The sequence below is a fragment of the Protopterus annectens genome, chromosome 3.part1 (genome assembly GCF_019279795.1).
Source record: "Protopterus annectens isolate FY-2018-M chromosome 3.part1, PAN1.0, whole genome shotgun sequence".
Classification (NCBI taxonomy): Eukaryota; Metazoa; Chordata; order Ceratodontiformes; family Protopteridae; genus Protopterus; species Protopterus annectens.
Genome location: NC_056732.1, coordinates 216,958,309 through 216,975,772, shown reverse-complemented (window position 1 = coordinate 216,975,772; position 17,464 = coordinate 216,958,309). Strand labels below are relative to the sequence as shown.

The 17,464-nt window shown below is 40.8% G+C and overlaps 1 protein-coding gene across 1 annotated transcript in view; it reads left to right on the top strand.

Annotated features, from left to right (window-relative positions):
* Positions 1-17,464, top strand: part of DNAJC13 (DnaJ heat shock protein family (Hsp40) member C13) — a gene marked incomplete in the record, with an annotated part of 3,140,357 nt that overhangs the window by 2,437,733 nt on the left and 685,160 nt on the right. Inside the window, 1 exon segment of the mRNA XM_044066722.1 lies at positions 14,326-14,445. Within this exon segment, the coding sequence (XP_043922657.1) occupies positions 14,326-14,445 (120 nt within the window).

Sequence of the window (17,464 nt, the reverse complement as noted above, 5' to 3'; positions counted from 1 at the left end):
ATTGAACAAATGTGAAAATAAGAAACATTGTCTTGTCATTGTAGATATGTTTTCCAGATGGGTGGAAGCCTTTCCAACCAAAAATCCAGATGCAGCTACAGTGGCAAAAGTACTTGTCAAGGAAATCATTCCTATTTTTGGTATTCTGGAAAGTATCTACAGTGACAATGGTACACACTTTGTAAATCAAACCATACAGCAGTTGAGTAAGCATTTTGGTATTTCTTTAAAAAATCATTGTGCATACCACCCACAATCTGCAGGGCTAGTTGAAAGACATAATGGTATACTAAAAAACAAATTGAGAAAATTAATAGCTGAGACAGGAAAAAACTGGTTATACTGTTTGCCCTTGGCACTGTTGAGCATGAGAACTGTCTCTACAGCAAAAGGATTGACTCCTTTTGAAAAATTATTTGGAAGGGCTTATTATACACCTCAGTGGAAACTTCTCATGTCATCAGACCAGGAAGCTGATTTCACACTAGCTGAATATATGAAAAAATTATTGAGTTCTAAACATCTGCTGCAGTTAAATTCTGTTTCAGATAGAAAACAAACCGAGACATCAGAAGTGGCAGTGACACCCAGAGATTGGGTGTGGATCAAAAACATTAAGAGGAAGAATTGGTCATCGCCAAGGTGGGAAGTTCCCTACCAGGTGCTTCTTTCGACACCCACTGCAGTCGAGATAGCAGAACGAGCTTCGTGGATACACCTGACACACTGCAAGCTAGTTAAGAACTTTGAGTTGGACAAAAATCTTACCTCTCCATCGGGGCCCTCAGCACAAAGTCTGGCTACAGAGGGGGGTCAGATCAATAGGACTGATCCGTCTCAACTCCAGTGAAGAAACCATCGGTGCTGAAGGTCCTATTAGGGCAGACAGTAAGAGCACGTGTCTGAAATAAAGATGACGGAATCCAGTAAGATCAAAATACACCTACTTGGAAGAGTCGGAGAAAACAGAAATGCAGAACAACCGTTTCCTCAGAAGTATTGCATAATCATCCTGTTGACTGTACTAGTGACAATAATCTTTTTGTTGTGGCCATTCCTTTTTCCAGCCACACAAACTGAACTAAACAAGCGTGCAGAGTGGCATCCAAACTTTAACACTTACCAGGCAATCAAATATGTGCATACTGAGACCTTCAATGTTTCGAATTGCTGGATTTGCACAGCTTTGCCAACAACATATGGGGGGTTACTGTTAACTTCAGTTCCCCTAGGAGCCAACAAGACCTGGGAAAACTTAATTTATGATACATCAGATGTCACATCACAAGATAAAGTAGCATTGAACTTGTCTGTTCGACAGAAGGGAACTGTGTGTTTTTACAAGAATGATACAGTCCAGGTGGGTTGGAGCAATTGCAATGTGACTGTTTCCTATAGATGCTACACTAAACCTGATAACATCGGATCCTATTGCAACACAAGCTATGATTCATTTGTTGAACTGATGCATAAGACAATGGGTGAAGTAAAACATAATACTGACCTCTATAGACAACTGTCTATAATCGACAAAAAAATGTTTCATGCAGAGCCGGGGCATAGTAAAGTTACTACCAAAGTAGAAGATTGTTACATTGTATGTGGTAGGAAAGCATATAAATGGTTACCTTAGAGTTGGTCCGGCAGTTGTTTTTTGGGATACCTGGTTCTGGCCATACGACACACAGCAGTTTTACCTCAGGGGAAAATTCGGAACGTTCGAGAAATCAAGAAGCCTGTCAATCCAGTGGGGCAAATCAATGCGCACTGGAAAAACCATCATGCTGTGGGCTTAGGGAAAAATGGACGGTCACATATGGACTTGAGTGATACTGTTATCTCATGGGCAGGTGTACTGCCAACATATGGAGCAACAAAATCAATCTGGGAACTGAGAAAATTGTCTAAGTTTCTCGAAATAATGAGCAATGCAACCTTTTCTGCTCTAGAATTGGTGACTGGTGAATTGACTGCCATGAGAACAGTGGTGCTTCAAAATCGCATGGCTCTTGACTTCACCCTGGCAGTGAGAGGAGGTATGTGCGTTTTAATCCAGGAGGAGTGCTGTTCATATATTCCTGACCACAAACATGAGATAGACAAACCATCTTGAGGTAATTCAGCAGGTGTCAGCCATGATCAAACCAGGACCAAATCCATTGATGGACTTTTTCCAGAAATTGTTTGGGGGTGGGGCAGTATCCTGATGAACATTCTGATTGCCATCTGTGTAGGAATAATCCTACTGGTGGTATGTGTGTGCCGCTGCATCCCCTGCATAAAAAGACTGATTAAAGACTTTTATAGACATTTCAGTTTCAGAAACCTTATACCAAGGTGCTGAACTTGAAGAATTGCTGAAAAACTGAAAATGCTTTCATAAGTTTAAACTGAATGACTCTCTTAACTGCAAATCCTGAGTGAGAAGAGGTTTGGGGAAGAAAAAAACTGTTTATGCTTATCTGGAAAGTAGAATAAAAGTATTAAAAGGGGGGAAATGTTAGAAAAATGTGTAATAGTAATATGCATGCTTAGTGCATTCGAGCTTTAAAAGGGTTAATACATTTATTCTGTTCACACTGCATGAATGTGCACAGCCATTAGAAACTTAACAAGAAGCATTTAATTTCTGCTAATGTCATGAAAATAACAAGAGACATTTCATTTCTGCTAATGTCATGAAAATAACAAGAGACATTTCATTTCTGCTAATGTCATGAAACTTAAGAGATATTCATTTCTGCTTATGCCATGAGAAAACATGCAGCTGCTAGAAGCATTGATAAAAAAAACAATAGATGATTGAAAGTTTAAACCATAGTCAGCAATACTTGTACCAAAGCTTGAAATGAACCTTGAATCTAGACAAAATGTAACACATGTATTAGAACAGTACAACTGAAAAATTGAAAAGTTGAAATGGACTAAAATAAGCCCAAGGACAGGTTGTTTTTCCTCAAAATGTTTTGCAAAACAGCAGATAATTTAACTTGGTCAGCAATAAGTCTAGTAACATTTTCTGTAGAACATACAGAAAGCTGTCTCTAACTACGTCAGCAATAGAATAGTAACATTTTCTGTGTGACAGGAAGAGAACTGTATAAGAATAACATACTAATCACCAGTAATTCAGACAAACCTTGTGCCTACATGCTTTGTCTCCTTGCTGCAAGTAATAAAGGGTGCCTTGCTTGAACCTAACGTGAATTGGTCTTTGAAGTTTTTTCCTTTGACAATATCCCTATAAATATGAGTATTGCTGAACCAATTCATGTGTGGGTACATAGTTTAAAGCTACAGCCTTTGTTTTATCTTCATTAATTTTTATCACCCTCCCGAAAAAACTAGAGCTGTCTCAAAATGTTCCACAACAATGAGATGTCCTTTTCTGGTTCTGTCAGTTGCAAAGCATAATCATCCCAACTTTTGTTGAATACCATACCATTGATATCCTTGAATTTCTGAGTCCTTTATTTTCTGTGGCAGTGGTTCTAAATATAATGCAAATACCAAAAGGGAAAGAGGATTTCCCCTACCTTGTTCCTCTTTTCAGGCACAACTTATCGGAGAGGAATCCTTCTTTGATTTTTGCCTCAGATCCCTCTTGCATCCTCCTAATTAACATTATTATTATTATTATTCTATCAGGAAATGCAAAGGCTTCCATTCCCCTACTGATAAAAGTCCCAGCTTACTCTGTTGAATGCATTCTCTGCATCAAGACACATCAACAACAGTGGTATTTTCTTACATTCTGCTTCTCTCTGGATCGTCATTTCTCTGTTAATGTTATCAAATGTTTGCTTCCCTTCCACAAACCACATTATTCCATATCTGTCACTTTTGACAACATCTTTGACATTCTTTTAGCTATTATAGGCATAAACACTTTATAACCATGGATCTGATGTCCTTTTCATTCTTCCTCTCAATGTATGGGTTATGGATCCAACCCAGCCCCATATTTCAGACTTATGGATTCAACTCTCAAGCTCCTTCCTCTAACCATAATGCTCAGCTAGCCTACAGTATCTCAGATCTCATTTGCTACCATCTCACATGGACATAGTTCCTCTCTCAGAAGCTTTTTTGACAATTGTTCAAAAATTTGAGTAGTTTTTTCTTCAGGAAATTTTATCAAATTAGTTTTCTTTATATCCTCCTCCTTTAGATATCTAGTTTTTTGGAGTTTTTACCCATTAGCCCTTTCTTTTAAGTCTCTTTTTCTACCATATTGGGAAAACTCGTTGCATTCCATTGTTGATACCTCCTTTCCTACCCTTTATAGGGTAATTACACCTACCATTGTTGGTGGATTTAGCATGTTAAAAAAAATTGTTCTTTCTTTTTTTTTTTTTTTTTTTTTTTTTTATCTAAACTGGCCGAAACACCAACAGGATTTAAAAAAATGCACTTCCTATGGGCAAAAAATTCCAAATCCTGATCCCCACAGGGAGTGCGTTTATTGTCCAGGAGTAGCACACCTTGATGCTGGTGCTATTTGTGCTGCCTTTAATTCTAAGCCAGTTGTTGATATGAACAAGTTGGAACTCAAGGCAATACCACCCCCTTCTTCTTTCAGGGTTCAAATTGCAGCAAACATTTTAAAGCTCTATGGGAGCCTAGAAAGAGGCCCTGTCATTAATCTCTGAAGACTCCTCCTACCTGTACGACTTAGGAGCCTCTTCAGAAGATCCAAAGATCTTTGGATCCTACTTCATCAGATACAAAAGGATTACTTTAGATCCTAAATCTTTAGATCTAATAATTCTTTCAAGTAAATCTTCGATACAGCTCTTGGATCTGAAAACCTCAGATCTGACTTCTGGTGCTTCAAAGACGGTCAGAACTCGCTTACCCAAATTCATGCTTGATCTAGTGACTCCTTGGCTTCATTCCCCTTTCATGCAAACAACTCCAAGGAAACACTCTAGGCCACAATCCACTATCTCATTTGTCAGGTCCTCCAGAAGCTTCTTCGGGACCAAAGTGGATAGAATGATGAGAAAGTTCCTCAGAGCTCAGATTCAGATGAGGGTTATTTCAAATCCTTTTCCCATTGGATCCATGAGTCTCCCTTTCACTTCCCATATAGTAATACCACCTCCTCCGATACGTCCCACAGCTTCGGAACCAAGAGTCCCATGAGATTCGGTTTAGGAGTCAGAGTGGGTTATGTCTTTGACTCCGACAGTATCCTTGACTGGTTTTGACCCTATCCTTTCAAATCAGAGTGAGTCCCATAGCCAAAGCGTTGGTGTTGGATATGGGTGGGCTGGGATATACTCCAGTGTTGTCAGAGCCATCCTTGCCCATTGGAACCTCAGCACTAGATAACTCTGGTCCAACTCCCTTCTTGAGGCATGGACCGGGATCGAGTGGGGGCTTGTTTGCTTCAGAAGTCTTTGCTGTGATGTGGCCATACACAGCCTTTCCGGGTCCGTCTGCCTTTGAGGTAGTGGAGAGAGTTTTCTCTCTTTTAAAAACCAACTTTCACTTTCTTCCTTGGATTTTTCATCTGTTCTACCAGCGAGTCCATGCTCTGATCGCATCAGATTTGTTCCACAAGGACAGCCAGCACCAGTCTATGTTCAGGCAGCTCCCTTAGTGGAACTTCCTCTCTCTTCAGACACCTCTCCAGAGCATTCCAATGAAGAGGTTTCCCTGTCAAAGAATGTGCAAAAGGAGGCACATAGATTCCCCTTTGGAATTTGTCACAGAGGATACTGACTTTGAAGGGGATGGGTCCCCCCAGATCACCACCTGATGATGACTCATTTGGAGGCATTTTGTAGATCCTTAAGCAGAAAGGTGGTTGGTCCTCAAATACTCCTTTTCCCAGAGGAGTCAGTATTTTTGGAAGCTTTTGGTTCTGGCCCATCTGTGTCTTAGGTGACTCTTTAAGTTGATGAGCTTATTGACCTAGTCTCTTGCTGGGCCTGGAAGGAACCAGACTGTGTCTAAACAATCCCCTTTCATCCAGGCAAGATTTTAGCACCACTAAAAGACAGACCCCACTGAAGAAAAGGAGTTCTTGTTGATGCTATGATTGCGGCGGCACCCACAAAAAGACTTATCTGAGCAGAGCTCCTCTGTCCATCTCCCTAATAGTATGTTGAGGGCATTGGACAGATATTGAAAGTGTGTATTTGCTTCAACTACCTTTGCCTTGAGGTCCCTGAATTATTTGGCACACTTTTAAAAGGCTGCAGAGGGATTTGACCAATGAGCTGTCCAAATCCCTCTTGGAGTCCCTGTCTGTGTCTGTGGAGGATTACATAAGATTGTCCTCACAACTGGACAGTCTTATTATCCATCTCCAGTGCATCCATGAGGTTGATATCCCATGCTGCAGCGAACACCTCACGGGCTGCTGGTTCAGGCATTGTCCTATGGAGACAGGCCTGGATGCGGTTTTGTGACTTTGTGCAGTCTTTCAAGTCTTCTTTCATTAGTGCTCATTTTGATGGAATGTCCTTGTTTTGGCCCTTCTGTTAAAGAAGCACACTCCTGCAGTGAACAGTAAGGAAAGACCCTACCATTGGGATTCACTTTTATACCCCTCAACAAACCTTTTCCCAGAATCAAAGAGGGGGCAAGAAAATGTGGTTCCAAAAATCCCAGGGTACCTTCCATTAACCATGCAGGGAGAACTCCTCCAGGGGGTAGGGGGGGGGTTCAAATGGAAGACTCCAGCCTCATGGCAGAGGAGCCCTGCAAAATCTGGATAGAACCTTCAGCACTCCTGAAGGGTTGCCTGACTGCTCACTACTGGAGGCAGTCTGGTGGCACTTGTCCTTGCACAGAGATGTCTTGGCTTCTGTAACAAAAGATTTTTGGGTGCTAAAATTAATATCCAGAAGTTAATTTCATACCATTTTTCCAGATTCCCCCAACCAAAAGAAGAAAGCTTCCTGACGTTCCACCCAGTCAGAGAGAAGCTGCAGCTCTTGAGATTAAAAAGCTGCTGGACAAGAGAGTCATCCAGGAGGACCCATCAGACCAAAGAGGATTCAGAACTTACTCAAGGTTATTTATAGTGCCAAAGAAGACAGGGGACTGGCAATCAATTTTGAATCTAAGCAGCCTAAACTGATTTGTGAAGAAGTCAAAGTTCCAAATGTTCATGGTGGCCTTTTTGCTTAAAGACATTTGGAAGTGCTCAGTTGACCTTAAGGACACGTACTATCACATCACGATGAACATGTAATCCTGAAGATATCTGCACTTTCAGTTGGGAGCTCACCACTTTCATTTCAGTGCCTTGCCTTTTGGTGTCACCACAGCCCCCAGAGTGTTTACGAAGTGTATGGCAGTGGTAGTAGCTCAACTGAGACTGCTTGGATTCCGAGTGTTTCCATATTTAGACTACTGGCTCTTCACCATCTCAACCAATCATCTCCTAGTACAGTCCAGGGACCATTTACTCCAGCTTTGTCAGACAATAAGCATTACAGTCAGTCTCTCCAAGTCCAAACTACAGCCGGTACAGAGCCTGGAGTTCACTGGTGCTCAGTTGAACTCAATAAGTCAGATTGCTTCTCTCAGTGCTTATCGTGTAAATACAATCTAACTCCAGTTTCAACAAATCCTTGTTCATCCTTTTCTCACAGCCAGACCTCTCCTTCAGGCTTTAGGTTCGATGGCAGTAGATAGTCTTAATTCCTTTAGCACATTTCTGTATGCATGTTCTCCAATGGACTTGAACTGTTAAGTGGTCTATTCTGCAACATCCCCTATATTTCCCAGTTAAACTCACTTGAGTATGCAGAAACGGTCTTCGTTGCTGGATCCAGTCGGGCAAGATTTACCTGAGCCATCCCTTCATTTTGTTATCCTCCATTGACCACATATGCCTCCCAACTAGGGTGGGGGGACATTTCTTGTGATGGACAGTCCAAGACGTATGATTCCCCCATGAGTCCAATGTGCATATCATTGTTCTGCAGGTGAGAGCAGTCCTACTAGTGCTGCAGGCCCTTCAAAATGTTCTACCTCTAGGGACTATTGTGATATGAACTGACATGTCTGTGGTATTGTTAATCAGCAGACGGGGGAAACCCAATCTTACCCCCTTTGTCAAGAGGCAGTGAGAGTGTGGCAGTGGACGATCTCGCTCAGCCGCTTTCTAGTGGTAATGCATATTCTGGGGAAATCCAGTGTACTAGGGGAACAAACTCAGCAGGTCCATTCTTATGACTCATGAGTGGTCTGTCAGTGGTGGCGAAGATTTTCCATTCTTGGGGCCAACCTTGCTACAATCTCTTTGCATATCTGAACAGCAAGTGCAGCAGGTATTTTGCCCTAATCCCCCCTTAGGGGGAGTCAGAGAGAGATGCTGTAGTCCACGTTTGGCCCTCCATTCTCCTTCATGCCTATTCTCTGGTACCTCTGATTCCAAAACTCTTGACAGAAAACCAGTCAGTTAAAGAGCTCACTTATCCTCATTATCCCCTTTTGGCCTTGCCAGGTGTGGTTCCCTTTCCTTTGGAGATGAAGCATCCCAATATTCCAGGCTTCAAACTAACCACATGGTCTCTCCAGTTCCATTAATAGCTAGACAACTCAGGCTTTTTCTCCCAGGTTCGCCATATACTTTTATCTTCCCAGAAAGCTTCTACTAGGAAGAATTACAGGAGTAAATGGAAAAGTGTTTCCATTTGGGCCCTTGAAAAGGAGATTGACTCTTAATGCTCCTGTTCCTTCGGTACTGGAGTTTTTAGCTTCTATTTTTCAGGAAGGTGCTAGTTTTTTCAAAGTACAATTAGCAGCCGTATCAAATTTTCATTCAGGAGAGAACGCTTCTGGTTTAGTTTCTTCCAAATTGTGCAACGGTTTCCTAAAGGGCACCTTCTTACTTAGGTCTCCAATGAAAGATCTGTCACCTCCTTGGGATTTGAACCTTCAGCTAAAGTGGATTAAAATTTGTTGTGGAAAACAGCTTTTCTGAAAGCTATTACATTGGTGAGGAGACTTTCTGAACTCCAGGCTCTATCATTCAAATCCCCTTACATTGTTTTTCACAAAGAGTTACTTTAAGAATCAGTCCTTCTTTCCTACCAAAAGTAGTCTCTGAATCAAATATCAGTCAAACAATTCACTTGCCTGTCTTCCCAAATTTTTCAAATAAGGGAGAGTACATGATATATCTTTTTGATGTACATAAACAACTACATTCTTATTTACACAGGACAAGGGATTTTAGAAAACAGGGTGGTTGCATTTTCTTTCTCATGGACAGACAAGGATTACCAGTTTCTAAAGTTACCCTAGCCAAATGGATTACTGATTGTATTTCTTTTGTATGTACTCAGCAAGGGGTTTCCAAGGTCTCTCCCTATCAAAGCCTCCTAAGGCACATTTAACCAGATCCATGGCCACTACTTCTGCCTTCTGATGTAGAACTTTCATTGATTGTGCAGCAGCTACCTGCTTTAATGATCATACCTTTCTTGCTCATTATAAACTAGATTCTACTTATAGAAGTAAAGCTGCTTTTGGTTCAGCAGTTCTCCAGCATATCATTCCATGACAGCCACCCAAGATTCACATAAATGAGGAACTCTGTCCCATATACTGAGGAAGAATGAAAAGGGTAGCATCATATATTAAAGTTATGTACTCTTAATAACTATGCGTCTGTATTGTCCATTTTCATTCTTCCTCAAATCCCCAGCCTCCATCCCCTTTCTTAGTAATTGCTGGAGTGATCTTGTGATCTTTTTTTGGAACCTTTTAATTCCAGGTTTGAGCCCTGGCATGCTGTTGCTTTCCTTTTTCCTGACCTATCCTATACATGTATAAAGCAGCAAACTTGATCTAAGATATATTGTAGGCTAATTGGGGCATTATGGATAGAGGGAGGAGCTTGAAAGTTGGATCCATAAACCTTGAGATATGTGGCCAAATCCGATCTGACGTTAGAGCCATAACCCATAAGTTGAGGAAGATTGGAAATGGACAATAAAGATGCATATTTATGGTGAGTACATAACTAATTTTAAAATTAAAATGGACCTATGTAAAGCTGTATCTGATGGGTCTTTACTGTCTTTAGACATTACAGCCACCACAGCTTTTTCCCAGGATGTTGTTGCTTCCTTTCCTTCTAAATGCTATTAAAACCTTTCAGATCTTTATCACTTTCTTCCCTCTACCTTCCAAATTCCCACTGGAATACTATCTATTCCTAGATACTGTCCTGCAGATTGGTTTTATATCACCATTTTTATCTCATCATCTCCTGTCTTAACTGTCAGTTGTTTAGTCTCATCTACCTGTAACCTTGGCATATTAAGTCATCCATAAATTTTTCCATCTAGGTTTTTTTCTCGATTTTCCACTTCAGGCTACTAAGTGTTGGAAAAACAAGGCTGGAGTTGTAGCAACAGCTTTACTTTACTGTGGATTAAAAAAATATATTTTAGTACTTCTGAAGATGTTCCATTACTGCTTATAGGGGCAATAGACAGCTAGTGTTAGAAGCCAGTAGACCCCCTGGTTTGAATGAATACGTGTCCCTGGCTCCTGTTCTTAAGTTTAGAGCAGTCAGATTCTAATTTTAGTTTTTGTGTGCAACAAACCCCACTTTGTACTTCCATTTCTAATTCCACATTGTATATCAAATAGGGAATTTGCTGTGTTGTAATTTTCCAGAAAGTTATTCTAGAGGGTGCTATTTCATTCATTCCCTACTATGTTTTTAGATTGTTCAGTTAAATGTGTTTCAATGTATGATTTTTAACCTCTGTTCACGATTTTACCCTTCAAAACCATTATATGGCAACAAGATTTGGTATTACAGGATTGACCTCATTTAAAGAATTCTTAAGGAACTGCTTACTCTCTTTAAATTTATTATTTTAGGTTGGAATTGTTTTTAATTGTAGGTATTTTTGTTTGGAATGTATTTTCTGTGGTTGGACATTTTGATTACATAGGGATTTTGAGTGTTTTTTTTGTTTTCCTTCCTGTGATGAACATTTTGGAGTGTGTTTTATTGAAAGTGTATTTTTAAGTATTGTAAAGTGTATTTTCTTTTAAATTAAGGAAGGTTGAATTGGTGTTGATCAATTCTAATCAACTTGAAATTGTTCAGTATCTGAAGAAGTCCTTGGTATAATATGGAAGAAAACACAGTGATCTAGTTAATGTGTTTTGTGGTGATAAACTACATTTTTCACTTATGGATGCTCCTGAGTTATCCCTGGATTCTCTGCAGTGCCTGTAGTGATTTTGTCGAGGTATTCCTACAATTCTTTCTTGTTTGTGTGAGTTCCTCAATTATGCCCTGGCAAATTCATACATTAAAGCTCATTTGGCAGCTATTTCTGCTTGCCTGCCTCTGAATCCACCTATGACTTCTAGTTTTGAAGTCAAACCATTTCTGAAAAGTGTCCTTCATATTCAGCCTCCATTAATGCCTGTTCCTTATTCTTGAGATCTTAATTTTATTCTTGAGAAATGTTCTTAGTCCCCTTTTGAACCTGCAATTTCCTCTTCCCTACATCATTATATTTGGAAGACTTTGTTGTTGGTGGCTTTTACCTGCCAAGAGGGTCACTGAACTTCATACACTCATGGCAGTTCCACCCTTTTTGGTTTTTCACAAGGACAGGGTGTTTCTTCCTACCAATCCTTTTATGGACATGGTGGTTAATGATTTCTCCTTTATTGAGTCCATTAATTTTCAAAAACTCTAAAATGAAGCTAGAAACCAGATCCCAGAGGCTGCCAGTAAAAAAACGCAGGAAACTTTATTGTATAAAAAAACAATATTGAGCGCTTTCGTCAAGTCCGTTCATCTTCCTTCTTATTTCCACTTCACTGTAAAATCCTAGTGAGAGGCTTCTTCACACCTTGGGTTTACATAGACACCGCGGGTATTACCTAGACAGGTCAAAACATGTCAGGAAATTTGAGCAGCTTTTTGTTTCCTTTCATACCAGGAAAATGGACTTGGCATTATCAAAGCAAACTATCTCCTGCTGGATTTCTAAGGCCATTTCTTTTTGATATTCTTTTCATGGCAAGCAGCTTTCTTCATTTGTCCATACTTATTCTATCAGGACATTGACCTCTTCTGGTGATTTTTTTTTTTTTTCAAGGGTCTGGATATGACATTAATTTTGGAAGCTGCTACATGGCCTTTTGTTTGGGTCTGTATTAGAAGAGTGAACGCTTAAAATATCGAATGCTCTTCTATCGAAATGAAAAACTTAAAACTTTAAAATGTCGAAGGCTTGGATCAGCTATTTTTTTTCCCGGGGAAAGGATTAGGCACTTGTTTGTCATGTGTATCTTACACCTTGCATGTAGGACACAAGTCTGATGTACAGTACTGGGAAGGTGTTGAAGGCTTTGTGCTAACTGGATGTTCAGCTATCCTTAGTAGGATATCCCAAAAGTGAAGTCTACTGCAACAGTGAGAAGTAGGACATATACTTTTATGGCAAGATCCTCCACAACTGTACTTTCTTATGGATTGTTGCCAGAGTCCTAGATTGGGCATAATCAGTGCTGGTGTTGCTATATGTTTTAATAGCATTTTAAACTGATCCAGGTAAGTTAAGGAAGCACCACATGTTTTGGAGTATGTTCTTGCAGCAGGATTGAATTCAAATTACTCCTCACATAGCATTCACCAAGATATCTGGGAACATTTCTGCAAGAGTTCACTGACTTGACTTCCTGATGCCTTTTGGAATAACCTTAGTCAGTATATAATTTCAGTGCCTTATTTGATGACGAGTAGGTTGCGCTTTCTGTAAAACTAATGTGGAAGATATCAGCTTCGTGCAGGCTGTTTCCTTTGCTACATGTAGAAAACGACATTCACTAAACTTCAGTGAAGCCTGCTTTTTGGTCTGTTGCTGTGATAGTGTGTGCAACACCAAACTTTTCTTTTCAAAGATCCTAAATGTGCTACTTTTATAAGAGCCTGTTTTAGCTTTCAGAATTGAAATATTTAGTATTCTTTTAAGCTGTGCAGAAAAAATTTATCTGTCAAATTACCTGCCGTGTACGTAGTATTAAGTATTACATTGTACTAAAGTTCTGGCTGGAGCTCCTCTGACCTTGTCATCTGATAATGAAACGATCCATGATATGAAAGTTAAGGGATAGCATTAATAGCAATCTGATGCCTTTTGCTTCCTCCCAGCAGTTCCTCACTTCAGAGGACGTTTAAAGCGGGAATACCAGATAGATACTTACAATATAAAATCTGGGAGAAGGATCTCTGAAGTGGATTATTCTTATTCATCTGTCTTTGTCTGCATTGATAACTTCTCCATAGAACTCCAGCAGAAGGAGTTGTATTAAAGTTAGGTAGCTCTAGCCGACTCCTTGATGTTAGAGGGCAGAAAGCCCTGATTATGTCTTTGGTGATCTAAGTTTGATTATTGGCTCAGGTGCCTGTAGTAGCTGGCTGAAGAGGATGACATTGAGTGACCAGTGCCAGCTTGCCTGCCCTGTAGGAAGGGAAGCATTTATTGCTCACCACATGGGTGACACTTGATGAGAAGCAGTAATTGTTCAGTTAGTGGTGTTCTGACCCAGGCATGTATGCGCTGCCATTAGTGCATTTGCACTATGCTTCTGAAGGAAATTTGTCATATGGAGATGCACTTTTTTTTGGGAAGCAATGATAATGGGCTTGGAGGAGCTATTGAGGGTAGAGCTCCTGAGAGGAGTGGGTAGGCTGCCCACAAGCCCAGCGAGCAGGACTGTTGCCTGCCATGCAAGTCTTTCTGGGCAACAGAGGACTGTTACATCCCTAGGTAGGAACAAATGAGTTATAGGACTCCTATGCCCAGGAATACCCAGATAACCATCCATCCAGAACAAATGACCCTGTTTTGGGAAGGTAGAGGAACCATCAGGCAAGACCTGGGGTTGGGAACAAAAACATATTAGGCAGGCATATCTTTTTATATATTTTTTTTTTTTGTGTGATTGAATTCATTGAGGGGTCTAACCAGAGAGCATCAGGCCTGAGCATGCCCTTCAATCCTGGTGCTTGACATTCTGATGTGTGTTACAGGACACACAATTAATCCTGAGCACTGGCTGGGCAGACAATTCAGAAGTGTGCTGAACTTACTGGTATCAGGAAATGAAAGCCCGGCAAATAACTGCTGTAAAAGACCTTTTCTCAGATCAGAATAAAGTATTGAGGTAAGTACATATATGTGTTATTTTACATACTTACAGATTTGTACCATAAAACAGTATATAAGTAAACAAAATGGGCAAGGAGTGGAAGGTGTTTTAGTAAAACTGTTTTGTGGAGTACATGACTGAATTTTTTTTTTGGTGGGTTAGGTATGCGGGCATATTGGCAAGTGTTACAGCGTTGCTGCTCAGTTTGAAGAATGCAGAGAGAAAATAACCGAATTGCCAAATATCATCCGAGACTTGTGTCATGTCCTGTATTTTGGGAAGGTAAGTTAATCTGAGAATGATGTACCATTCTAAAAATATATGTTTTACAGCAGTGATCTTTATATATACATCCTCTCCTTGGCTTTTGTTTTTGTTTTCTAGAGTATTATTTTACTCTGTATTGTGCACAGGAAGAATCAGAATTGTATCATAATATTCAAGACACTCAAGTTAATGGTCCCTTAAACTTAATTGCAGTATTCCAGTTCTTGATGACACTCCTCCATGAAAGCTCTGAAGCAGCCTTCTGCCAGCCACCATGGCCTTATAGGTGCTCAGACATTTCTGAGAAGAGAATGACTTAAGCGAGGAATAAGTGGCATTTTCCTCATTTTCTTTTTTGGTAACTACTGTTCCAGGTTTTAGCACTAAACTTGTGCTTGTAATGTTTTTCAGTAGTGATCCAGAGCTGCTATACATTTTAAGTCCCCTTTTTATAGTAACAAAACTCTCAAACTGCTCTTTCAGAAGTGCAGATCTTCATTTCTATACCAAAGATTTGCTAGGAATGAATGGCACAAACTATCTTCTGCTTGGGACTAAACCACAAACCAAGAAATGCAGATTCTGCAAAGAATTAATTGAAGGCCATTTTCAACATTGAAATTAGGAAACTTGAACAGAAAATTAAAAAAGTGAAAAATATCTTTCTGTTTGGTCTTTGTTGCAAGAGAGATAAGTTGGATGGGGTTTGTTTCCCCTTCCACAGCAAGAGATGCCTGGTCAATTCCTCAGTTTTGGAAGTATTCAGAGCAGAGGCAACAGTGGCCTTATCATGGCCAGTGTCTTCTCAAGGGCAGATTGTGTTCTTTGAGTCCGGAGTGGCTTACAAAACCATACCACTACCTCCATGTTATTTTTTTGGATCATGCATAACTGCACATATTCTCCAGTCAGGGTAGAAGCTGAGACTGATGCCAGCTCTTTTCTCAAATACAGTAAACAGTAACAGGCCAAAATGTGGTCAGAATGTCTGCTTGTCCTTTATTTATCTCTAATTTTAAATTCTGTCCTGACTTTCTTCCACTGAATGTGTGCACAAAATCATAACTTTCAGCTTTCCATCTCCAAAATGTGGAGCACAACCTCCTAGGAGGAACAAATGGACAAAGTTCATAGCGTGGTACTAGGCTATCAGCCCTAGGGACTATACAAGCCTAGCCATAACAATTCCCTGGATATTTCTTCCCACAATATTTACTTCCCTGGACCCCTGTCTAGCAGGGCAACTGACATGATCCCTGGGGTGAATTTCCAATCTCCCATCCAATCGTCAAGGTCCCATTTGAAGAGGGCCAAGGAGGCGCTCTGCTTGACATGTATGGGCAGTCTATTCCAGAGTATGGGGAGTCTCTGGGTCAGGAACCTATCCCTCCAGCATGTTTTGTTCATTGTGATGACAAGGTTTAGATCCCTGGAGCGTGTGGCTCTGAGGGATTGGGATTTCTTTAAGTGGAGCATGTCCAACACCTCAGGGTTTGACATCACCTTGTATGTTAAGCAGAGATCACCTCTGAGTAGATGATATGCCACAGAGTATAGCTGGAGGTTTTTTTAGATGGTCAGCATAGGGCATCTGCTTTAGGCCTGTGATTCTTTTAGTGAGGTATTTCTGCGGCCTTTCCAGCTGTTGCAGATGTCTTGTGAGGTACATACCAAGCGGGGCATTGTACTCTATAATGGGTCTAATGAGGGATGAGTACAGTGGGACAATGACCTCCTTTTTTCTGGATGAAAATCCCTTAGTGATGAGGTTTGCCACATAGAAGGAGTTCCTGACTGTTGTGGCAATGTGGTTATCGAAGGTGAGACCACTGTCCACCTGTGTCCCTAAGTCTCTCATCGCACTTTTGGTGTTTAGTGTACTGCCACCTATGTGGTAATTTATGGGTACATGTTTTTTCCCAAAGGGGATAACTATGCATTTCTTGGCATTAAGCTTGAGCTCATGGCTCTGGCACCAAGCAGCTGTTTCTGTAAGGCCCTTTTGTAGAATATCCACATCATATGGGGATTCAGTAATGGCTCCCAGTTTGCAGTCCTCTGCGAACTTTGTTAGCCAGAGTCCCTTAGTGTTGGTCTGTACTTCAGAGAAGTAGATGCCAAACAAGAGCGGCCCCAGGACTGAACCCTGAGGTACTCCACTTGTCTGGAGCTGGATTTGGAGTCTGCTACTTTTACAGTCTGGATTCTGTCAGTAAGCCAGTTGGCAACCCATCGAGTGATGTAGGGATTTATGCCCAGCTTAGTAAGTTTATCTATGATTCCATGGATGGTGTTGAAGGCCTTGGCGAGGTCCAGATAGGCTGTGTGGACCGCCTTACCCTCATCCACAGCTCTGGAAACTGATTCGAAGAAGTCAGGTTCAGGAGACAAGATCGTCCCTTCACGAACCCAAACTCTGTGGGGTCCAGTGTTTGAAGGTTGCCAATGTCTTTACTTATAAGTTCCATGATAATGTGTTCCATGCCCTTGCAGATCAGGCTCATCAGACTGATGGCACAGTATTTCCCGGGATCCAAGGTGGATCCCCCCTTGTGGAGTGGGATGTGTAGCTGTGCGCCGCTCAGTGGGCATGAAGCCTGAGGTGAGGCTATGATTAAACATGACACATAGGTGAGGTACCAGTTAATTTTGTAGTTCATGTAGTACACAGCCCGGGATGTCATCTGGTCCCATGGATGCTGTATTCTTAGCTTTGAAGAGTATGGTTTCTGCCTGTGTGGCTGTGATTACTGGAATTTGGCATTCTTTTGGTATTGAAACGGACCCTTTAAGGGGGGGTAAGAGGGTGGTGAAGTTGGCAGTAAATCGATCTGTCAGGATATTGGTAATATCCTTGGGATCAGTATATTTAATGCCATTCTGTTGTAGCTCAGAGCAGATCTGAGCATTGCCATTTAGATTCTTGACATAACTATAGAATGCTTTGTGGTTGTCTTTGGAATTTTTGGCAATTTTATTTTCGTAACTAGCTATGGAGGATTTTATGAGGGATTTCAGCTTCTTACTGAGGCTG